The sequence below is a fragment of the Mus musculus genome, chromosome 8, assembly GCF_000001635.26.
Source record: "Mus musculus strain C57BL/6J chromosome 8, GRCm38.p6 C57BL/6J".
Lineage (NCBI taxonomy): Eukaryota > Metazoa > Chordata > Mammalia > Rodentia > Muridae > Mus > Mus musculus.
This window is the reverse complement of record NC_000074.6, coordinates 83,433,338-83,458,436: the sequence shown is the minus strand read 5'-3', so window position 1 is coordinate 83,458,436 and position 25,099 is coordinate 83,433,338. Positions and strand designations below refer to the sequence as shown.

The window sequence follows — 25,099 nt, the reverse complement described above, 5'->3', positions numbered from 1 at the left end:
AGGCAGCTGCCACTCCTCAAGGGCGAGCACACGGGGCAGGCGCCAGTCCTCAAGGGTGAACACACGGGGCAGGCGCCAGTCCTCGCTGGCATTGCTCATGAGCAAGATGGACGGATTGAGCACAGGGGAGGAGGAAGACAGCACGTTCACCAGCATTTCTCTTGAAGATGACACAGGTAAAAACCGTGTGGATGGACGCTCAGACAGAAAGTTCTGGGACTACTAGGTGGTTAAAAATATAACCTCTATTGCCTTTATTACAGAAGCAAAACTTTGGAGAAGACTTGAAAAATATAGCTACCAAAGTCAGTCTTTACGAGCAGGTTTTCTTTTAAATGAACTGATAGCCACGGTTCCCATGGTTACATTCATCAGATGGACTTTTAAAAAATAAATAAGGACCTCCCCCCCACAAATATAAAGTGTTCATTTCCTAGTTCAGGAAACGCGACCTCAAAGTTGCTGTTAAGTCTATGATATTATTTTTACTTTTGTTCATTTTTTTCTCTACCTTTTCAAATATTTTTTTATTTCTGAAAAAAAAAAAAGCTCAAATATGCTCCAAGTAGCTTTAAGACCTGTGTTAGAAATGTTTAATGTTAAGCAAGGACAAAGTTTGCCAAATATAACATGGGAGGTGGAAACCCAGAACTGTTACTCACCCAACTTCTCAGAGAAAAAGAGATGCCGCTGAACTATGAGTTACTGGAGCTATCCAGAAATACAGCCTGATAATCATGCGTGCATGCGCATGTGTGTGAGACATGATGGTTTTCTGGGTCTCTCTAGCACAATCATGGCAGGAAAGCTGTGGCTTGCAGCTAAGTCACAGGAGTTACTGTGTTTAGCTTGGAGGAATTGCTTGAATACCTAACATCAATCGCACATCAATCGCTCTTTCATGCAGCCAAGCTTCTTCACTTTCATCCTAAATATTCTAATTCAGGAAGTATCTTTCTGAAGTGCAGCCAGACAATGAACACAAACCACCAGTCTGGCTGCCGGCTATAAACATGCTGGGCTCCTGGGGATTCAGAGTACTTTGTACCTTCCTATCGAGGGAAAGGTACAAGGTGTAAGTCTGGGGACAGAGTGGGAAAGCAGCAAAGGCAGAGAAGACGCTCACTTCCCGGCTTCCAGAGGGCTGGATGAACTGGTGCGTGCCAAGTCCCCGTACTGTGATCTGGGAGGCTCCTATGGAGAGCCTGGACAAAGCCAGGACACAGTCTCTGTGCCTTGTGAAGTGGGCTGAGCCTGAAAGAAGGAAGACTTCCTGAAACACTCCCCCTCTTTCTTCACCTCATGCACTCACACCCTAGTTATTATATACAAATAAAATTATTATATAAGTAGGTTAAGAATACAGCTACCTAGCTTGTTCTTATGATGAGAACATTTCAAACCCACCTTCTTAGTAGTTTGGAGTATAAAATGTGCTGCTACTACTTACCATCAGCACAATCTACACCAGATATTTTAAATTTATTTCTCCATTCCTTATACATTATTTTTTAATCTTTTACCCAGTATCTCCCCTCACCTTCCTGGCTCCCAACCTCAGTTGACCCACATTTCTATTCTCTGTTCCTGTAAGCTTGACATTCTTAGATTCCCTCTATAAGTAAGAGAATAGCATTTGCCCCTCTGTGTCTGACATTTTTTACTCCCCACGATAACCCCAAGCTCACATGTTAACACAGCTGGAGGGATTTCCTTCTCTTTTAAGGCTGAACACTATTTCACTGTAAGTTTATGCCACCTGTGGTGGTTCGAATATGTTTGGCCCACAGAGTAGCACTTTTAGGTGTGTCCTAGTTAAGTAGGTGTGTCCTTGTGGAAGGAAGTGTGTCACTGTGGGAGTGGGCTTTGAGACCCTCCTCCTAGCTTCCTGGAAGACAGTCAGTCTGCTCCTGTTTTCCTTTGGATAAAGATGTAGAACTCTCAACTCCTCCAAATATGCCTTCCTGGATGCTGCTGTGCTTCCTGTCATGATAATAATGGATTGAAACTCTGAAAGTATAAGCCATCCCAGAATAAATGTTGTCCTTTATAAGACTTGTCTTGGTCATGGTGTCTCTTTACAGCAATGGAAACCCTAACTAAGACAAAAGTTGGTACCAGGAACTGGGGTATTTCTATGATAGGCCTGACCATGTTTTGTTAGGGGAAATAGATTTAAGTGCTTTAAGTGGGACTTAATAGGCCACCCTATAGGAATATGAAAGACATTGGTGCTGAGGGTGATTTGAACTCTGGAAATTGTTCTTATGATATTTTGGTGAAGAATGTTGCTGCTTTTTGCCTTTGCCGAGTCTGCCTCAGGCTAAGGTGAAGAGACTCAGCTTAAGTGCATTGACAAAGTCTCAGGAACACCCAGCACAGACTTTGTCTTCTGGTTTACTCTCATGAAGATCACTTTAATCAAGCATAGCAAGCTTAGGGAAAAAATGCAAAATGTATGGTTCAAGTATGAAAGGGGCAGCAGGAAATGAAATGGACCTTGATCATGTGTTTAAGGAAAGGAACAGATTCAGGGAGTGATGCTCTCAGGGCAAGGTCCCACCCAGCTAAGCTTATTGTTTGTGTTTGCAGTTGAACAAGAAACAGTTATAGCATGTTAGGTATTATTACCAGGTTATTGTTTTCATTGAGCTTTTAATCTGGAATGAATTACAATCCAGTTATGGAAGGCACACTTGTGATCCAGATCTTGAGGTTGGAAGACATAGACTTTTGATCTGGATCTTGAGGAATAGTGACCATGAAAAGCTTTGGCCTAGACATGGTGGTACACACCTTTAATTCCAGGACACAAATGCAAGCAAATCTCTGAGTTTAAGGCCAACCTGGGGCAGAGCACGTTCTAGGTGAAGAAAAGCTTAAATCCAAGGGTGGTGGTACATACCTTTAATCCCAGCATTCAGGAGACAGAGTCACGCAGATCTCTGAGTTCAAGGTCAATCTGCAGAGCAAGTTCCAGGACAGCCAAGCTTAGGAAGTGAATGGAATCATTGAAAACAGTGGTGAAGCAGCTGAAGATGTAGTAGAACAAGGGATGTCATGTTCTAGCCTTAGCAAACAGTAGAACTTGGCAGCTTTGACAAAGTGGTTCTAGCTTTAGAGTCAAGAATATAAGGGGTTACAGGGACAATTGATATTGGTTACCTGGAGCTAAGAAATTAGTGGGGATTAAGAAGAGACCAGAATCACTGGGGTGAAATCTTCTAGGAAGTGTTTTCTGAGAGCACAAAGAAGCAGTGTTCTAGAGACAGCCAAGGTTGTACCTTGTGATTCAGCCAGACTTGGTTATATGTAAGAATCATCCAGGTGATACTGGTTTTGAAGGCATGAAGGGGTCATGCAAAGAATTTGAGGCTTGGCACCAATGAGGGAAGCCTTATGAGAGGCTATTGGTGAAGCCTTGTTGCAGCAGAAGACCCCCAGCACCAGTAAACCATGGGACGACCACTAAGAACAGCCCGACAGTGGAGTGGCGTCAACCTGAGCCTAGAGTGCTACAGAGGGCAGAGCTGGAGAAGTGACCCAAGTCCTTTGGAGGAGCCCAGAACATCATGTGTGGATCCCAGACATTGGAACAAGAAGTTTGAAGTTGAAGTTGCCTTGGAGATCCCAGGATGTTAGAGATGCTATGACAATGGGCTATCTGCTGAGGAAATCTACTAACAGAGAGTGGAACCAGCCAGAGAGAAAGAATTGAATTGCAGTCAACAAATCAGAAAGGAGTTGCAGATCTGAAGAGTGCTTTGACATCAGACATGGAGATGCTGAGTTTGGAGTTTGCCCATCTGTTTTTTGGTCTTGGTTTGGTCCAGTATTTCCTCATTATGACATTTTGGAATGGTAATGTGTATACTGTGATAATGAAGTCACATGACCTGCTTTTTTGATTTTGATTTTGTAGGGAATTACAGTTAAGTGATTGGATGAGACTTTGAACTTTGGACTTTTAACATTGTTGAGACTGCTATAGACTATGGGGACTTTTGAAGTTGGAATGATCACTGAATAATGCTGCTTACAAGGGCTGTAGCTGAGGTCCTTGGGATCGAATCCTGGTTCAGCTAGCTGTGGCAGCTAGCAATGGGAAGCTACTCCACTCCTCCATACCAGCCCCTCCTCCAGCTCACAACAACACTGCTGGAGCCTGTCAATCAGAGCCCCACACATGGCCTTTTCAGGACAAAGGTCTCTGGGAAGTCCTATTATTCTCAGTAATGAGTTTTCCTCAGAGCAAGTCACATTCCAAGGGAGGAAGCAATTCAAACCTGTTCAGATTCAAAGTGGGAAGGAACATGAGCAATAATTCTTGGGAGTATTCCAAACAATTCACTGTCCATTTATTCAGTCAGTTGGTCTTCTGGGCATGCAGAAAAGACTGTGAACAACCTTCCAAATTCAGAATACACTCAGCTGTTTCAAAGACCCCCCACTTTGAGGTCTCAGCTAGTGTGATGTCATGTGCAGGCCCCAGATGTGCAAGCCCTAGATGTGCAGGCCTTGGTGCAGATCCACAGGCACACACGGCCCCTCCTGTTCAGTTCTGAAGAATACCAGTTGGTCTACCAGAGGATGTGTGAGTTAGAGAAACAGATTTGGCTTCATTCACACATACAACTGTGCCACTGGGCAAGGATGGTGGCAATGTGCCTGCTCGGAGTAGAGGAGTAAATCAGGTCGTTTCTCTTACATCAACTGGAAAGAATGATTGGATCCTTAAGAGTTTCAGTCTCAAGGCTTTTCCCCACTTTCTCCTCTATAAGTTTCAGTGTCTCTGGTTTTATGTGAAGTTCCTTGATCCACTTAGATTTGACCTTAGTACAAGGAGATAAGTATGGATCGATTCGCATTCTTCTACACGATAACAACCAGTTGTGCCAGCACCAATTGTTGAAAATGCTGTCTTTCTTCCACTGGATGGTTTTAGCTCCCTTGTCGAAGATCAAGTGACCATAGGTGTGTGGGTTCATTTCTGGGTCTTCAATTCTATTCCATTGGTCTACTTGTCTGTCTCTATACCAGTACCATGCAGTTTTTATCACAATTGCTCTGTAGTAAAGCTTTAGGTCTGGCATGGTGATTCCGCCAGAAGTTCTTTTATCCTTGAGAAGACTTTTTGCTATCCTAGGTTTTTTGTTATTCCAGACAAGGCACAGGGGAAAAATTCCTGAACAGATCAGCAATGGCTTGTGCTGTAAGATCGAGAATTGACAAATGGGACCTAATGAAACTCCAAAGTTTCTGCAAGGCAAAAGACACTGTCAATAAGACAAAAGGACCACCAACAGATTGGGAAAGGATCTTTACCTATCCTAAATCAGATAGGGGACTAATATCCAACATATATAAAGAACTCAAGAAGGTGGACTTCAGAAAATCAAATAACCCCATTAAAAAATGGGGCTCAGAACTGAACAAAGAATTCTCACCTGAGGAATACCGAATGGCAGAGAAGCACCTGAAAAAATGTTCAACATCCTTAATCATCAGGGAAATGCAAATCAAAACAACCCTGAGATTCCACCTCACACCAGTCAGAATGGCTAAGATCAAAAATTCAGGTGACAGCAGATGCTGGCGTGGATGTGGAGAAAGAGGAACACTCCTCCATTGTTGGTGGGAGTGCAGGCTTGTACAACCACTCTGGAAATCAGTCTGGCGGTTCCTCAGAAAATTGGACATAGTACTACCGGAGGATCCAGCAATACCTCTCCTGGGCATATATCCAGAAGATGCCCCAACTGGTAAGAAGGACACATGCTCCACTATGATCATAGCAGCCTTATTTATAATAGCCAGAAGCTGGAAAGAACCTAGATGCCCCTCAACAGAGGAATGGATACAGAAAATGTGGTACATTTACACAATGGAGTACTACTCAGCTATTAAAAAGAATGAATTTATGAAATTCCTAGCCAAATGGATGGACCTGGAGGGCATCATCCTGAGTGAGGTAACACATTCACAAGGAAACTCACACAATATGTACTCACTGATAAGTGGATATTAGCCCCAAACCTAGGATACCCAAGATATAAGATATAATTTGCTAAACACATGAAACTCAAGAAGAATGAAGACTGAAGTGTGGACACTATGCCCCTCCTTAGATTTGGGAACAAAACACCCATGGAAGGAGTTACAGAGACAAAGTTTGGAGCTGAGATGAAAGGATGGACCATGTAGAGACTGCCATATCCAGGGATCCACCCCATAATCAGCATCCAAACGCTGACACCATTGCATACACTAGCAAGATTTTATTGAAAGGACCCAGATGTAGCTGTCTCTTGTGAGACTATGCCGGGGCCTAGCAAACACAGAAGTGGATGCTCACAGTCAGCTAATGGATGGATCATAGGGCTCCCAATGGAGGAGCTAGAGAAAGTAGCCAAGGAGCTAAAGGGATCTGCAACCCTATAGGTGGAACAACATTATGAACTAACCAGTACCCCGGAGCTCTTGACTCTAGCTGCATATATATCAAAAGATGGCCTAGTCGGCCATCACTGGAAAGAGAGGCCCATTGGACTTGCAAACTTTATATGCCCCAGTACAGGGGAACACCAGGGCCAAAAAGGGGGAGTGGGTGGGCAGGGGAGTGGGGGTGGGTGGATATGGGGGACTTTTGGTATAGCATTGGAAATGTAAATGAGCTAAATACCTAATAAAAAATGAAAAAAAATAGACAGTGTACTTTTTATATACCATTATTCTACAATGAAACCATAACTTCCATTTAACTGTGATTCTTGTCCAATGATACCATTTTCAAAATAAAAGGAAGAAAACAGTTTCATAGTTTCAAAAAAAAAAAAAAGAGTTTCAGTCTCAATCCTGCAGAGAGTCGGGGGGACTTTATTCTTCTGATCTCATTTTCTACACAGGATGGAAAACAACAACAAAAACCCCAAAACCTCTCAAATCTTTTTGACAACTCACCGGCTAAAATGTTCTATCAGAAATTTAAAAAAATCATGCCTTTTGAGTAGAGAAACACAAATCTCCCTGTGCCGACAAGGTCATTTAACAAGCAGAAAATGTCACATAACGTATGAATAAATTATGAAGCATAAAGTTCTGCGTATGAAGAAATGTTTTTGAATTAGTTTTACCACTAGAGGTCAGTAGTGTGCCATCCCCAACATGGAGACCTTAGGGCTCTTTCTTTTATTGAGGTTACTTCCCCCTAACCCCTAGCTGTCCTTGCATGCTCTATGAAGTTGGACAGCCACCACCTCTGGAGCTCTCTGCCCCTCTGCCAGGTGCAGTGAGAAGCAGTGGGATTTTTTTTTTTTTTTTTTGATAGAAAGCAGTTTGAACTCTCAGGGGAAAAGACAGTGTGGCAACCCAGTGCTGTCCCTTCATGCCAAGCACCCATGCTTCTCTCAACTCAGAAAAATGAAGACCCCAGGGCGGAATACCCATCCAGACAGAGTTTCAAGACTGCATTTAGGTGCTGGGCAGTGGAGCTCCATTTGTAGACAGAACACAGGAATATAAGAAATCAGATGCAGGGATTTCTGTTCAGCTCCAGTTGCTATGCATGCAGGCCAGAACACTTCCCTTCTGTTTATCCTGTTTTCCCTGAGGACATAAAAGGGAAAACCTGAATTCTGTTTCTGTAGTCTGAAGTGGCACAGCAAAGGTAAATGTGCTTTGTTTAAGACAGAGACTTGAGGTGCAGTCGGCCCATGTAGTCCAGGCTGGTCACGAATCTGTAGCTCTCCTGACACTGCCTCCCAAGTGCTGGGATTATAACATGTGTCTGCCTGAGCCTAGGGCTGTCATTTCCCTAATACAGCACTAAGGGGACATGATAGGCCTTTTACACCAAATCTAAAGGAGAACCACAAATATATTTGCATGAAATGTTAAACTGCTGATTGGACTGTGATCTATGAGAGCTGTTAGCAAATATCTAGTAACATTTATTTTGGCATAAAGCTCTTGGGATGGAAAAGACATTGTACCAATGATCCAGGCAGATGTCTCGTCTGTGGATGAGAGAGACGTGTACTATGTTCCCTCCCACTGAGAGCTGCTTGTTTGTGATCCACTCACACTGTCACAAGGAAAACCCAGGTTCATGACTCTTGTTGGGAATGAGTCTGAGGCATACTGGATTCTGTGCTCAACTTCAGGAATTCTTCCCCCCCCCTCCCCCCCCCCCCCATAGCTTAAGTTCTCTTAAGACTTAAACTTGTTCCTGCTGGATTTTAGACCAGCCTTGGCCCCCTAGTGGCAAGGCTTTTCAGAACTTTCTGCCTTTGCCAGGACAAGCAGAGGGTGGTTTGGGCCTATTTCCCTGTGGTTAGAAATGATCAGTTTAGCCAATTGTTTAAAACAAATCACATGTAGGTTTTTGTTCACACCCCCATATGTGCATGCGTTTCTGTGTTGGTGCACATATCCCTGTTCTAGTGTGCTTGTGGAGGCCACAGGGCAACCTTAAGGGGCCCACTCTATCTAGTGTTTGTGAGACAGTCTCTACCCAGCCTGGGTCTAACAATCTCTTCCCCAACAAGGGAATTAAAAGTGCTCACTACCACACATGGGGTTGTCTCCACAAGTCATAGGAACTGAACTCGAGTCCTCATGCTAGCTCGGTAAATTACCAACTGCCCTCACCCCAGCCAAGGCTCTTACTTGGAAGTGTGGAGAAGTTAGATTAAATGGTGTAAAAGAAAGGCCAGGAAGGAGTAAGCTACAAAAGGCCACCTGACTCATGCCACAGGCATTCCTAAAGTGCCATCACTCCTGCTGATGCGTGCCCAGCCTCTGGCTAGTGGACTTCTCCTTTTTAAACTTAAAGAACCCTCCCGGGCTGAGACATTTGGAGAAATTTCCCTAGGGCTATATAATGGAGGGGTGGGGACAGGAATTTGCCACAGAGCTGAAGTCAAGTCAGGTAGAAGGTTCCTGAGAGAGGTGCTACCATGGACTCTAGGGGCCATGGACCCTGGGGGTCACTGTATTTTTGTGGGCATATCAAGAGTATGAAGCCCTTTCTCAGACTTCAATGGACAGTGTTTCCAGAGTAACTGTTCAATGCCTGGGCCAGCCCTGGGCCAAGAAAAGCTTGCTACACTTTCTGGAGAAGCAATAGATCTCCAAGATCAAGGTTCTGGCCCTGTATCACAACACACTACATATGGAGGCCGGCTGCAGCCTCCCGACACCCAGAGACGTGGACGGGGAACCCAGAATGAAGTTCATGCAGGGGTGTAAGGAGGGTCGAGTCTCTCGCCCAGGCCTCTCAGCAGCCGTAAAACAAGATGCCCATCAGCTCACAAGTGGTTTAAGATCCCAGACTTTGACAGAAGCTGAGGGAACTCCAAAAACTGACCTCTTTTATCTCACAGGGTTACTGAGAGTCTATCTCAGCTCGTAGATTACAATGAGACTTAGGACAATTTGAAGAAAATCTTTTTAGCAACCCAGCATTTTAGAGCTTTGCTACCTAGTGGGACCATTTTGTTGTAAAATTATAACCCTGGTTTCTCTGTGCTCTTCAAAGCAACACTTCATACATATTCTGGCACACGGGTGTGCATGCAGATAGAGCACTCAGATACATAAAATAAATAGAATCTTTTTAAAAAGTTAAAAAAGATTTTCCAGTATAATTCTGATAAAGATTTCTCTATCTTCTAAAAACTGATAATCTAAGCTTTCATTTTAGACCATGTCCATTTGAATTAACATTGTGTTTGTGTGCGTGTGTGTGTATGTGTGTGTGTGTGTGTGTGTATGCTGTGAGGTACAAGTTCAGGCTTACCTCCCAATATTGATATCTAGTTGTTGAAGCATTATTGTTGAAGATAAGCCTCTCTCCATGAGATTGCTTTGATACCACTGTGAGAATCAGTTAGCTATATGAATCAATGCGTGCACTTCTTCCTGGCCCTATTCGGTTTTGTTTCTGTATGGACATCTTTATACCAACACCATTATTGATTTCATTAAATTAGGTTAAAAATAAGTGTTGAGATAATGTAGGGTGTGCCCTCTCTTCCTTTGAGGAACGATTCTGTCTACACTGGGTCCTTTGTACCTTATGGACTTGTAGAACTTACAGCTTTAGACCGTAAGTTTCCTTGCCATGGGTAGGAATCCCAGTGATTCAGTCTGTCTCGCTGCAGGATTTTCTGAGCATCTGTTAAGGCCTTTTGTGTCCACTCTGATCTTCCATGTTTACTCTTAGCTCAGTGGTTCTCATTCTTCCTAATGCTATGACCCTTTAACACAGCTCCTCATGTTGTGCTGACCCCCAACCATAAATTTATTTTTGTTGCTACTTCATAATTGTACCTTTGCTATTGTTGTGAATTGTAAATATCTATGTTTTTCTGTTGCGGAAAATATTTAAAAAATGGAACTGGCATGTTCCCACTTTTGTGCCTCTGCCCTGGCAGCCTGGCCAGCCTTGCACTGGCAGGCAATGGCTGACCTGTTTTTATTTCGTGGAGACTCTTGGTTCAGAGCTCCAAAATCTCTTTATCCAGCTTGCTAAGTTCCCACTGGTGGGTCACTACCACATCAACCCTGTGCTTCAAGTCCCTCATGGTCTTTGTGGTGCACATCTGGTAAACCCACACTTTGCCACCATACCTTTCTCTCTTGAACCCAGACAAGCTGCCGCCTGAAGGAAAACACAATACAAACTTAGTTCAGAAACGATGGTAACTCAATCGTTGGGCACAGCAACTAAAATCCTAATCTGGTAAACCTTATTAAATCTAAATCCTCCAGTGGCGAATCCTTACGGATCCATCATTGAAACTGGGAGACACTCGTAGCTACATCTTGTCCTCATGCTATCCTGTGAGGCACAAGAGCGGGAACAAGTTGGTTCTATTTTTAAAATATTTTCTGCAACAGGTGGCACCCAACGTGTTGGGCAAGAATCCACTAGAAATTTAAGATCATTAACTCAAGAGTTAGGGTTTTATTTCTTCTTCTTCTTCTTCTTCTTCTTCTTCTTCTTCTTCTTCTTCTTCTTCTTCTTCTTCTTCTTCTTCTTCTTCTTCTTTTTTAAAGTGAGTAGCTGGGTAGTGCTGAGATGAGTCACGTGGATTCAATCACAGCAGATTGAAACATAAAATGCAGGCTCTGAGGTCCCCTGTTGTGGGGACTGAAGGCTGCTCTGAGTCAGAGAGCTGTAGAATGGAAGTTGCCTATTTCTTGGGGCAGAGATTGATTTAACTATGAATTTATAAAATTGGGATTATTTGCTTTTAGGATAGACTTATATACAGACTTGTCCGAATCACCTGGGGGATTTTGCCTGCAGTTCAGAACCAGGATAGGGAAAACTAGCCACTGACTTCAAGTAGAGAGGGCAGTGAACAGGTATTAATAAAACAAATGTCTGTGGCTCCTGGCAGAGAGCCGATGGTATAACAAGTTGGCTGCTCTAGGCAGAGAGATGGTATAAAATTGCTTTATTTGCCTCGCAGGATACTCACATTCTGTCTAACGTTGGCTCCACAGGAATACTGGGTTTTATATCCTCTTGGCAACATAGGAAAGGCCTAAGTATAGACACATACAATATTTTAGTTTACTTAATTTGTTTTGGATTGTTTTAATTTGAACTAGGATATATTAGTCACTGACTCCAGAGTAGACTGTATAGTGATAATCATTGCCTGCTTTGAACAGGTATTAATTATCTATGTCTGTGGCTCCAGGTAGAGAGTTCAACAGGCAGATATTATACAGATATTAATAAAATATGTCTGTGGCTCTGGGTAGAGAGCCAAATGGAAAGATGGTATAGATTATTTAACTAGCCACAGGAAGCTCATATTCTGCTAACATGGGCTCCACTACAATTTTCAGTGTCTTTTCCTGCTTGGCAAGATAGGAAAGACCTTGTATAGGCACATGCAGTATCTTAGTTTACTTCATTTGTTTTAGTGTTTTGATTTTCAAAATGGGTGTGATTTTGAGTTTTGTGGTTATGTTATCCCTCTGGGAGAGAGGTGTAAATAAAGGGTTTTCTGATCACTGGCTCAAGGCTATGCTGATTTGAGAAAAAGGTTTTGTCTTTGTGTTTTTGGAAAAGGTGATTAAGGTATTTACACCTTCCAGAGTTATGTGGATCAGATTTGATAGAGGGAGACCCCCTGAAGAACTAGATTCCAGAGAATCAAACAAAAAGGTTATCTCGATGATACTAAAACATTGTCTTGAGATTTGTATATTACAGAACATAGAGCCTTGGCAAGTCTACTTGTCAGACATGCTGAACTCCTGATGTCTTGGACTTTCAGCTGGATCCAGTCAGGACACAGACATCAGAGACTAATACAATCATTGGTGTGGCCTTCTTAAGGTCAACCAACTCCTCCATTTTCCCTACCCTTCTGCCCCCACCTCAAAAATATCTCAAAGCCCATATTCAGCTTGAAGAAGTTATGAAGAGTTGTCATCCCAGTTCCCTGGGCTTTGGGGCTGGAGGGGGTTATTATAGGTTGTGTTTCTAGTGAATGTAGAAATGGCCATAATTGGAGCAGGGAGGAATAGCTAGAATTGATTGCATAGCCATAATCTCATTTGGTAGAAATCTTTTTAATTGTTACTAAGCTGAAGTCATAATTTCTTATTTTGGTACAGAATTTATTTTGATGCAAAGTCAAGGTTTTCATTGGTATAAATTTCTTCTATTGATACTAAAAATTTTAAAGTACAGGGCTTAGACCCAGCCCTTCTATTACTGTTATTATAAAACTGATCTGAGAGGACTAAACTTGTGAGTTAAGGGCCAAATAACAAATTCATGGCTCTGAGTTTATTGCTAGGGTGTTTTCAGTTATTTTAATTAGAAATGGCTGAGAGTAGTTAACGGAGAACAGTCCAGATTACTTTGTATAGATAGCCTGGTTTTCAGAAATGTCTATTGCCTATCAGTTCATGACCAGCCAGGCCACCGAGGCAGAGGCACAAACTCGGGAACATGCCGGTTCGTTGGTTTTTTTTTTTTTTTTTTTTTTTAATATTTCCCGCAGCATTTTTCAGTGCTCTTAGGGGATCCCTGTGAAATGGTTGTGAACCACTGTCTTAGCAGGAGGCTGGCTTTTTACATTGAGTTGGAGAATGGTCTCTCCTGTTGTGTTTCCTGGAAGACTTTGTACAGAGTTGAATTTTATTAAACATTTGGAAAATTTTACCACAGATCCTTCTGGATCTGGAATGTTCTTTGTGGGAACAGATCACTGACAGTTTAAAATAGAGATATGGGCTCTGGGTGTCACCTGTTCTTGTGAGCTTTGGTGGTGTTTTTTTCTTTCAAAGGATCACCAGTTTCCTCCAAGTTCTAGATCCTGCTCCAAGGCTGCTGTAGTAGCTTTATAGTCTTTGACATCTACAGGCTTTCATCACTGATATTGGTAATTTGTAATGTCTCCTTCTCTTTTTCTGGACGAATTTTCCTTGATTGTAAATTTTACCATTTAAAAAAACCCAAAAAACAAAACCCAACCCACTGTTTTAATTCAGTGTTAAAGCACATGCTTGGCTTGATGGGACTTCAATTTAGCATCAGAACACACACATATACAGAACTCACTCTGTAGACCAGGCTGGCCTCAAACTTAGAAATCCGCCTGCCTCTGCCTCCCAAGTGCTGAGATTAAAGGCGTGCGCCACCACACCTGGCCTTTTCCTAATTTCTTAAAGGGAACACTTAGATTTATTATTTGAAAGCTTCCTTGATTTCCCAAATAAGCCTGTAATAGTAAAAAAAAAAAGTTCCTAAGCATTCCTTCAGCTGCATCCACACATTTTGATGTTTACATTTAAACTTAATTAAATATGTTGGTATGTTCACATTAATTAAAATATTTTTGATATGTTCATATTTAAACCTAATTAAAATATTTTTCCACGACTGACCCCATGACTCACAGTTTGCTTGAAGTATGTATTTTAATTTCCAGTTATTCAGGAATTTCAAAATATCTCTTCTTGATTTCAAACTTAATTTCTAGGTAGGCAGAGAAAATAATTTGTATGATTCCAACTGTGTAAGCTATTCTAAATTTATTGATGTTTCTTTTCAGGCAACAGATCAGTTGGGGGGCTGGAGAGGTGATCAAGAACTGTTCCTATGTAGAGAACACAAGTTTGGGTCATAGCACCAATGCTGCATGGCTCACAAAAGTTTGTAACTCCAGCTCCAGAGAATCAGATAACACCCTGTTTGGGTTCAGAGGGCTCATCACTCATGTGCACACTGGCACACATGCACACACACATATACATACATATACACATACATATAATTAAAAAAAAAAGAAGGGGTTGGAGAGATAGTTCAGCAGTTAAGAGCACTGGCAGCTTTTCCAGAGGATCCAGGTTCAATTTCCAGCGCCTACATACATGGCAGCTCACAATGTCTGTAACTCCAGTTCCAGGAGATCCAACACTCTTTTCTGGCGTCCTCAGGCACCAGGTACCCAAGTGTTTCAGAGAAATAAATGCAAGTAAAATATACATACAATAAAAAATTAAAACCAAAAACAAATTTTCAGGCCCATTTCTATGACTGGCCCATGTGCATTTGAAAAGAAAGTGTGTTCTTCACTATCTTGGAAAATCCCATCCTTCTTTGAATGTTGCCCATATTCATTCTATTTTGTTGGCACTCCTCTTAGCGTTACCTGGGGTTTCCCTCTCTTCCCATATTCTCCTTCCTTCAAATCCTGAATTGTAGTCCAAGCCTAATACTTTCGTCTCAAACACTAAATGGTAGGTACTTTATTTATAAAGGATTACGGTCACGTGTTAGCAAATCCTGCTTGATTGGTTTAAGATACCCGGGAGTTGTAGAAATGGCTCAGAAGTTAACAGTACTTATTGCTCTTTCACGGGAAGCTGAGTTGAGTTCTCATCATCCTCACCAAATGGTTCACAGCCACCTGTAACCCCAATCCCAGGGGTCTGATTCCCTCTTCTGGCATCTGCAGGCACCTTGCACAGGCACAAGCAAGTACATACACACCGCTACATATTCATGCAATTAAAAATAGAACCTTATATAAGAAAGAAAAGCCAAGAAGAAAGTATTTGTAAGCTGGCCTCTACAGCTCAGAGGTTTTGATAAAGTCAAAGCAAGAATGCTTTGCAGGTAAGAATATACTGTGGTCACTGACCGCTAACAGCAAGATACTTGTTTCAAAGGTTAGGTTATAATGAAGTGTCACGAAAATCACCTAGCAACCCAAAGTCTGGCATTGTACATGTACACTTGAATAAGAAACACAATTTTAATTAAGCCTTGGGTTTTCTGAGACTGAGATCAGGAGACTGCTGATCTAAGGAATCATGACGTGGTCGGGTGAACGGAAGTTTAAAAATTGTCCTGAATATGGGGTACGAAGAGAAACATCCATTAATGGTATATGCTTTGTGCGTTATCTAATTTTAGAAGTGGGGAAAAAGGAAACCGTGCTTTTAGAATCGAGGGGGGAGGGCGCTGCACTGTTCTGCTCACTCTGTTCTTGAATGTGAACGAAATATCTCTCTCCTAGAGTCTGGTCACGGCAATTTCCAGAAATTCTGTCTCTGTTTCCCTCCCTCTCTCCCCGTCTCTCTTTTTTTAACCTAGAGTGACTTTCCACCCCACTTTCCAGGTTCCTGGCGAGACAAAAGATGCTCAGCGAGGACCGCTTTCTTAGGCGCATCTTCTCTTCTGCGCCGTGATTGGTCGCTGCTTTTTTAGGACACGCCCAAAAATCCTGATTGGTCGTCAATGCCCTTTTGTTAGGGCAAAGGTGGACCCCGGTGCTCTGCCACAGGCCTGTCGAGGCGTCCAGCAGCCAGTGCGCAGGCGTGCAATTTCCAGTTAGGATTGGTGGGAGGACGCCTCCTCGCTCGGCGCACGCTCCGTGGGCGGGAAGGGCGGGGCTGACGCTGTCAGTTGGTCGGAGAGCCGCGCGGCCTGAGGCTTCCTACCCATCCCGCCTCTTCCCGGCGCTTCAGACGCAAGGTGAGGCGGCTCGGGGCGGCGAGGGCTGGGCCTGGGAGACCGCCGAGGCCCTGTGGGGCGGGGCGGGATGGAACGGGAACCCGGGCGGCGGCCTGGGTGCTGGATTGCGGCGCCGCGAGGCCCGACATCCCGCCGAGCGCTGCGCAGCCACCTTCCCGGCCCCACGCCGCGGGCTCAGTGGGAAGAGCCCGGCGGTGCGGGACCGGGACGCCGTGGGGGTGCGATGGGACCGGGTAGTAGGAGAAGACGCTCTGCTGCCCGAGCTACCTTCCAGTTCGCCGCAATTCTTCTGCTTCAGCCTCTCGAGTGCTAGGATTGCTTTGCAGGCGTGGTGGCCCGTGCATGTCTGGGGTGGGACGTCTTTGCTAGAACCTGGGTTTGTTTCTTTGTCAGCTTTTCTCAGGCGTCCTGCGGAACAAATATTGAGGAGTAAGGTTTGGGAAGGAGAAATCATAGTTTCCCGAAAAGCCAAGGTTTCTGTTACACCACCAGAGACAGACGTCGCAATAGCCAGAAGGACAGAGGTCCCCAAACCGTTATCCGTTTCTGCGACTCAAAGCTGTGCGTAGGAATCCTAGTGTCTGTATGCTCCAATGATTAAACTGGATGCAGCTAGCTCCCCGGGGATCTAACTTAAGTTTGATCCTTATTGACGATGTAGTTCCTCGATTTCCATCGATTTTGAAAGCCCTAAAATGTCAAAGCAGAACATGAACAGATTAGAAACATCACACTGGAGTGGATGCAGATGAAATTTTATATTTGTTTTGTTTGTGGAAACGCCAAAGGAGTTGAGTTTTTCAAACTCAGTTTAGGACCTTAATAATATCTTGGCTATGAAACATGAGGCAAGGCCTCTAGCCTTTATAAGGCTTAGTATCCACATCTGTGAATTGCATTTTCTTTCTGTTGTGATAAAACTATATATGTAAAGTGTTCAGTGCATTCCTGTAGTGCATTGGACTTTTAAATTTAAAAAACTATTGCTGGTGAGTGGATGATGGATGGAAAACATTAATTGCAGGTTCAAGAGAAGTCTGGTGGTTGAGTTTGAAAGGATATTAGGGAAATGTCAAACTCATATCTGAGATGTTAAGGCCAGCCGAGGTGGAATGATGGGAAAAGCAGAGTGGACATTGACTATATCCTTGATTCTGGATGGACTACTGTGATGTGAATTAAGCCACTCTCAGATTAGGCCAGGAGTTCTAATATGAGGCCTTTGGCCACATGATTTTTCTAAAGTTTCTTCTGTGGTCAAAACAAGAGAGTAGAGATGAGAAGGTCTGTTAACATCTGTTGAATACTTACTAAGTACACAAACACATAGCTGGATGTATTAAATTCCCAGAACAAACCCATAAGATGCAGTTATTAGGCCCATTTTATGGATGAGGATGCTGAGGCTGAGATTTTTTTAATTATATATTTTCTTTTTTTATATTTCAAATGTTATCCCCTTTCCTAGTTTTCCCTCCGAAGATCTCCTCCCCCATCGCTCCCTAACCCACCTACTCCCATTCCTGGTCCTGGCATTCCCCTATACTGGGTCATAGAAACTTCACAGGACCAAGGGCCTCTCCTCCCATTGATGGCCGACTAGGCCATCCTTTGCTACGTATATAGCTAGAGCCACAAGTTCTACCCATGTGTTTTCTTTGGTGGTTTAGTTCCAAGGAACTTTGGGGTTACTGGTTAGTTCATATTGATGTTCCTCCTATGGGGCTTCAGTCTCCTTCAGTTCTCTGGGTATTTCTCTGGCTCCTTCATTGGGAACCTTGTGCTCAGTCCAAAGCATGACTATGAGCATCCACTTCTGTATTTGCCAGGCACTGGCAGAGCCTCACAGGAGACAGCCATATCAGGCTTCTGTCAGCAGGTTCTTGTTGGCAACTGCCTAGTGTCTGGGTTTGGTGATTGTTTATAGGATGGATCCCATAAACATGGGATGGGGCAGTCTCTGGATGGTCGTTCCTTCAGGTTCTGCTCTGAACTTTGTCTCTGTAACTCCTTCCTTGGGTATTTGGTTCCCCATTCTAAAAAGGAATGAAGTACCCACACTATGGTCTTCCTTCTTTGTGAGTTTCATGTGTTTTGCAAATTGTATCTTGGGTATTCTAAGTTTCTGGGCTAATATCCATTTATCAGTGTGTGAGATTAGATTACCTCACTCAGGATGATATCCTCCAGATCCATCCATTTACCTAAGAATTTCATAAATTCATTGTTTTTAATAACTGAGTAGTACTCCGTTGTGTAAATGTACCACATTTTCTGTATCCATTCTTCTGTTGAGGGACATCTGGGTTCTTTCCAGCTTCTGGCTATTATAAATAAGGCTGCTATGATCATAGTGGAGCATGTGTCCTTATTACCAGTTGGAACATCTTTTGGATATATGCCCAGGAGAGATATTGCTGGATCTTCCAGTAGTACTATGTCCAATTTTCTGAGGAACCACCAAACTGATTTCCAGAGTGGTTGTACCAGCTTGCAATCCCACCAGAAATGGAGGAGTGTTCCTCTTTCTTCACATCCTTGCCAGCATCTGCTATCACCTGAATTTTTGATCCTATCCATTCTGACTGGAGTGAAGTGGAATATCAGGGTTGTTTTGATTTGCATTTCCCTGATGATTAAGGATGTTGAACATTTTTTTCAGGTGCTTCTCAGCCATTCGGCATTCCTCAATTGAGAATTCTTTGTTTAGCTCTGTACCCCATTTTTAATAGGGCTATTTGATTTTTCAAGAGTCCAGCTTCTTGAGATCTTTGTATATATTGGATATTAGTCCCCTATCGGATTTAGGATTGGTAAAGATCCTTTCCCAATCAGTTTGGTGGTTCCTCAGAAAATTGGACATAGTACTACTGGAAGATCCAGCAATATCTCTCCTGGGCATATATCCAGAAGATGTTCCAACTGGTGACCTTTTTGACTTATTGACAGTGTCTTTTGAGGCTGAGATTTTTTAACTTGACCAAATTTCAGAGCCTAAATAAAGAGTGAGGATTTTTAATCACTGTGCTAAAGTAAACATTGTCTCGAGAAGAAGTCTTAGAAGATACAGTGTGAACATGCAAGGATAATTTAAATTAATCCTGGGCTGGCACTTGCTATATCCCTGAAGTCTTACTGTCTCTTCTCCCCTTTCTGCATTCTGGATTTAAATTATAAAAGGTTCTCACTAACAAGCTGGATACACACAGGCATTGAGATTCCTGTGATTTTTCAAAGAAAAGTCTTTTAAAGATCTCAGAGAATAATGTTCCTTTCAGAGCCAGGGCAGCTGGTAAGTTACAAAATAATTGTGTAAGGTTGTGTGTGTTTGTGTGTGTACACGTGTGCTGCATTCAGTGAACCAACAAATTCCAGGCTTGGCAGTGTGCATGTATTTGGGAGATGGAGGTAAGACCTCTGCAGCTTGCTCACAAACACTAATTGAACCAGTGAATTCCAGGTTCAAGGTCTTAAAAATAAAACAAAACAGTGGAAGAAGGATTGAGGGAAACAGCCAAAGTTGCCTTCTGGCCTCTACATATGCACAGACATGCACAGACACATAAACATGTACATGACATAAATGTACATGCAAAGCAACTTTACGTCAGTTTAAAAATTGAATGTTGTTTAAATGGAAAGGAATACTACTTTCAAAAAATGACCATGCAGTGTTTCATACATTTGATTGACTAGAAGAATTCTTCGTGATTTTCAAATACTATTAATAGGTTGAATAACTTTAAAAATAGAATTAAAACAAACAAATAAACAAAACCCTGGTAATTTACTTTCTCTGAAGGACAGAGACTGTAAACTGAGGTAGAAAGTGTGAGAGAGCAGGCTCCTGTGCACTGGGTAGTGTGTTTAACTTTACAGTTGTTCAGTAGTGCTATGTAAGGATGCTCAATAGCTTTCAGAGAGAGCTGCCTGAGAGTCCACTTTCATATTTGTACCCTGGGCATTCTTTCTCAGGAAGACTTTTATGTGTGTACCTTTGCTTCTCTTTGTAATTGTCCTTAAAAGATTTACAATGTTTCTGAATACTTCTTTAAAAGTATTATCCTAATTTCCCAAGATTGCAGTTAAGATGTTTCCTGTTTTGAGTATTTGCATTTCCATCTCCCTTTGCTAGCACATGCCACATGATATAAGTGCAGCATTTAACGTCAGAGTCTTGATTACTGAGCAGCTCAGCAGCATCTGTCCTTATGCTTCTCTCTGGAACTAGTTGTCCTTTGCTGATGTATGCATACACACTTAATACTTCCGAGCAGTAAAGCATGGAGAGTGGGCATTCAGAAGATGTTGTCTTCTGCAAAACAAGCGTGCATTTTACTGTTATGGTTCTTTTTCTTCTTACAGACCATTCTTTAAAGAGTTGGCGTTCGAGGGCTGAAAGTCTGCTACCCAAGATGATGAATGCTGACATGGACGGTGAGGTCTTCATCCTCTGGCTTTGTGGATGCTGTGGCTTGCTGGATAGTTATGCTTCATGAAGCCATGGAAAGAGCTGAGAATCAGTCTTTAGAGCTTAGGTCTTGGCTAACTTCTTCCCTTCACTTTAGGAAGCATCCAAGGTGGCTTCCATTCTGTAACTGTGTGGCAAGTTCATTTCTTATTTTCTGCTTAATGCTGTGAAGTAGAGGGTCTGTGTCAGTCAATTAAGGACTGTGTTAAGACAGTTAAGATAATGGTTATACAATGTTCTGCAGAATTTTAAGTGTTACATGCCACACCTCACACAATGTTTATTAATGGTAAATTTAACACTTTTTATTACAGCAGTTGATGCTGAAAATCAGGTGGAACTGGAAGAAAAGACTCGACTTATTAATCAGGTGTTGGAACTCCAACACACACTTGAAGGTTAGATTGCATTTAGTAGTTTTAATGAATGGCATCTAGTTAACTTCAAAGTCCATGTTAATATATATATTTTTTTATTTGTCAGTATGGTAGATGCACATAGCAGAGCACTGTTGTGGAAGTCAGAGGGTAACTTCCAGTGCTTCTGTCCCATGGATCTTGAACTTGATCTCAGGGCATGAGGTTTGGGTGGCAGTATCTTTACCCAGAGAGTCACATTGCTGCTCCAGTCATTCTTTTTCTCTCTTCCTGCTGTCTGCGGTTTGGCTGTGGTTTACAGGACACATGTGCCCCACTCAGACCAGTCAGTGTTCTCTTAAGGCCTTCAAATGTGCTGACTTGGTGTGAGAGCTTTTTTTAAATTCTGGCAATGTGTTACTAAGCTTGTTTCAAGAACTCTCTATTGAAATGAAAAGAAACACTACCTTTAGAGATTAAAATTGATCTTAGAGGTTTTTTTTTCTTCATTTTTTAACTTCCTTCCATAAAATTAATATTACCACTTACCTGGTTTTTGATGTTTAATGACATTAAGTATTGGGGTGGTTTTGTTTGTTTGTGGCACAAAGTGAGCAGTAGCCTTTCACTTGGCAGTAGCAGTCATACATCCCACTTCAGGTTATTTGGGAACACAGGGTGTTGCTGTTCTGAGTCTCTGTAATCACTTTAAATGCTGCTCTAAATCTCTTCCTTTAGTTACTATCTGTGTGGCCCGTTTCCTGAGTTCCTTCAGAACTCTGGTCAAATTACCTGCAGCAAAAGAGTTAACTCTAAAAAGTGCTTTCTAATCTGCTTTTATGACCCTTAGCCATTTTTGCTTTTTCTTTAGAAAAGTTGTGACTCTTGATACCTGGGCCCCATGTTACTGAGTCACAGGTGCCCACATACAACCATGTTTTTCTCTGTTGCTTCTAGAATGGTGTCTGCTTCTGTTGGTCAATATACATTTGTTAAATATGTGAATGGACATAATTTTTTATTTGTCCATTAGAATCTATATCTCTTGAATTTTTAACTAATATAAAACTATAAAAAGATCAGCTGCTTGGATCTTTTATCCAACTTAGGAATCCAGTTGTGTTAAGCTCTGCATCTTAAACATTTCCAGTAAAGACATGACCATTATGTGTGGGAGGACAGGCATACTTTAGAAATGCAATGTTTTCTTAACCACCTCAAGAGTTAAAAGAAATGCTCTCTACAGACTCCCGAGTCCCATGGCAAACACTGTTAACAATCACCGTCTTCTGATTTGTACTCAGTACAAGGTTTTTTTTTAACCTAAGCCTTTCCCCCAATAACCTGAATTAAAAAAAAAAAAAAAAACAGAAAACTTACAAATTGTGATATTTATTTGTTGTTAGTGCTACGAATCAGATTCAGGGTATCACACATGCTAGGCAAGGGCTGTAGCACTGAGTCACCCCACAGCCTGGTCTGCATTTGTAACATGGAGTCATTGCCATGATTTTTATTGGTAATTGTATTTTTATTTATTTATTTTGAATACAGATCTTTCTGCAAGAGTAGATGCAGTTAAGGAAGAAAATCTGAAGCTAAAGTCGGAAAATCAAGTTCTCGGACAATATATAGAAAACCTCATGTCTGCTTCTAGTGTTTTTCAAACAACTGATACAAAAAGCAAAAGGAAGTAAAGGGCTCACCTCCCTCTCTTCTATGGATTGCTGCTTTTTTTCTTCCCCCTTAAGGCTTGGATATGATCCAAAAGTTAGAGTATCTTTGTTCTTCCCTGAGTATTTATAAAGAGAATGTCACATCTAGGTAACACTAATGCTGAACAGGAGCATCTCTGAGTTAACGCTATATGTATACGTTAGTCTATGAAAATGTGCACATGTAGAGACTTTATATTAGAATTACAGATATTTATGAAACTTGAAGATGAATGTTTTGCCAATTTGCTTATATATATATAGGTTTAGCACTGTCTTTTATCATAAGCCTAACTAGTAAAATATACAAAAAAATAACCATGTTGTGAAAAGTGACCAAAACCATGTACTGAATGCACAGCTTCTGTACCTTGTGCACCGTCTTGTGCCTCTCCCATCTCCCTCCCTGACGGTAACTTCAGCAGTTTCTCCTACAAGAGTAACCTAAACTAGAATTGTTGACACTTAACCAAAATAAGACACTTTCTTATCTAAGGCTTGCCGTTTGTGATATTTAGTAATAAGATAGGATTGCTGGTTTCTCTTTAATCAATCGAAAGTAGATTGAAGCTATAGAAAATGAAGAGTTTTCTTTGAAATGTAAACTGCCACACTGAGAAGCTAAAAACTCCCTATTGCATAAAATAGTTCATTTGGTGTTGAAAAGATAGGAATGCTGGTCATATGTGTGTGAGAAATTAAAAAACAACAAACAAACAAAAAACTTGAGAAAAGATAGGAATAAGAAGGAAAACTGGATTAACAGAAATAACCAGCTCGCAGTGTTTTCCCTCTAAATGTGTATTACCTCTGGCCCACAGCTGCACTTTGGGGACATATATGAAAGTGGACTGAGTCTAATGTAAGTGGATTAAGAGAGACTAGTTAAGAGTTTGGTCTCAAAGTTTATTTGTACCCAGGAAATGAACTTTTGCAAAATTAATTGAGAGTATATTAATATCAGAATCATGAATATAAGAGTTTTGTATATGTGATAATTATTAACCTCGGTATTTTATCTCAGTTGTTTTCCCAGAATTTCTGTAAACTCAACTACTTAGTTTGCAGAATTTTAGTCATTCTTTTAACAAATTTTAAAAATTTAGTTTGTAGCTTCCATTTGATAAGGAGCTGATATCAGAAATAATAGTGAAGTCTTATAATAGGAAAGATCCACTAATGCAGCTGGTGGCTCTTAGGCTGGGCTGCTTTGACTTGTGGAATTATCTAATGTATTAATGTAAGCCTTGATGAGTGACGTTAGCTATATGGATGTGTAATCCTCACATTGCAGACATTTTGCAACCCTTTTGTGACCTTGTTACAGATATTTAAAATTGTGTTCAAGTTCTGCTTTGCTGTTTAATAAAAAGCTGTTTCAGAGGTTTTGTGTGTGTGTGTGTTTTGATACACTTGCTAAGTACATGTGCATTGGGTATCCAGGGTTTGCAGTATCACATTGTAATAGTGTATCTTATTTAAGCACCCAAGACTGCTACAGGGCAGTCTTTAGTAGCACAGTGTTGCAGAAGCTTACCCTTTATTGAAGTTCTAGGGAAGGGGGCTGGCTTAGGGTTAGGCTCCTTCCCCTCACTTGTTCCCAGGCTAGAGGGCTCTGCTGCATAGATTGTTCTGTCATGGCTTCTGCATCATCAGTTACACTATTCATTCTATTTACAGGAAAGAGTTTGTGAGTGCCCAGAATCTAGGTATGAAGAGTTCTGTCTTGAAATGGTCCAGGCCTCTTTACATCCAAAGCCTCGGATTGGCTGAGCAGTGTGATTTCTTCCATGTGGGAGGAAGTGAAGGACTTGTCCTAGCAGTCCTAGCCACAGCTTGATCTCTTGCTACAAAGTCTCTGGAACTATGTTTCCTCACAGAGAAAGCATTCCAGCACCCCACCTCCGTGCCCCAATCCAGCTAAGGATTGAGCTTAAAATCCAAGATCTCCCTTGAGGTCCCTCAGTTTATCTGTTCTCACTTTTTCCCTGGTCTAGAGTATTATGGGACAGGATAGCCAAGTAGAAAGCTCTCAGTGTGCGATGTGGAGTAGAGACACTTAGATCTGAGGCAGTGGTGGAATGGAACTTGGACACAAGTCCCTGGATATAGACCCTGACTCTGACCAAGGCTTTCCTTTCTCACTAGCTTTTGTGGCTTTCCCCTTCAAAGTTATTCCATACCCACCCCACCTCCACCCCTAAGGTTGAGAAAACCGTCCAGTTGTTGGCAAGAGCTTGGTGCCCCTTATTTTAAGTCAAGCTCAAGGGTTTTGTTTTGTTTTGTTTTGGCTAGTATAGCGTTCTCAAACAAAAAAACTGAAGCCTTTTACCTAGTTTACATCTCTTCCATCTGTTTGCTATATGCACTGAGGTTAGAGGACAGCCTACAAGAGTCTGTCCTATTTCCCACCATGTGAGTTCTGGGGACCAAGCTCATGTAGTTGGACTGTACCCTAGCTTGAGCCATCTTGCTTTGAAACCTTTTATCTTTGTACTCTCAGTCTGTGTGTCAGGGACAGTCAAACTTTCTTCTAGCCCTG

General features: G+C 42.0%; 1 protein-coding gene across 6 annotated transcripts; it reads left to right on the top strand.

Annotated features, from left to right (window-relative positions):
* Scoc (short coiled-coil protein) lies at nucleotides 1-23,945 on the top strand. 6 transcript variants are annotated; one of them, XM_011248448.3, is made up of 4 exons: nucleotides 1-176; nucleotides 20,381-20,452; nucleotides 20,804-20,884; nucleotides 22,397-23,943. In XM_011248448.3, exons 1-4 carry the CDS (start codon nucleotides 98-100, stop codon nucleotides 22,537-22,539), a joined length of 375 nt encoding a protein of 124 aa, XP_011246750.1. In that variant the 5' UTR covers nucleotides 1-97; the 3' UTR covers nucleotides 22,540-23,943. The 6 variants fall into 6 exon arrangements, with proteins under 6 accessions (XP_011246750.1, NP_001034226.1, NP_001272921.1 ...); NM_001039137.3 differs by having other exon boundaries at nucleotides 41-176; nucleotides 20,801-20,884; nucleotides 22,397-23,945; NM_001285992.1 differs by lacking the exon at nucleotides 1-176 and adding an exon at nucleotides 15,775-16,015 and having other exon boundaries at nucleotides 22,397-23,945.
* Nucleotides 23,946-25,099: the final 1,154 nt, after the last annotated feature.

Bases quoted from the DNA above. Each gene is read 5' to 3' on its own strand.
- Scoc (NM_001039137.3), top strand. From the start codon at position 98: ATGAGCAAGATGGACGGATTGAGCACAGGGGAGGAGGAAGACAGCACG. The intron at 177-20,380 runs GTAAAAACCGTG...TTCTTCTTACAG, and splicing joins TTCTCTTGAAGATGACACAG to ACCATTCTTTAAAGAGTTGG. The intron at 20,885-22,396 runs GTTAGATTGCAT...TTTTGAATACAG, and splicing joins ACTCCAACACACACTTGAAG to ATCTTTCTGCAAGAGTAGAT.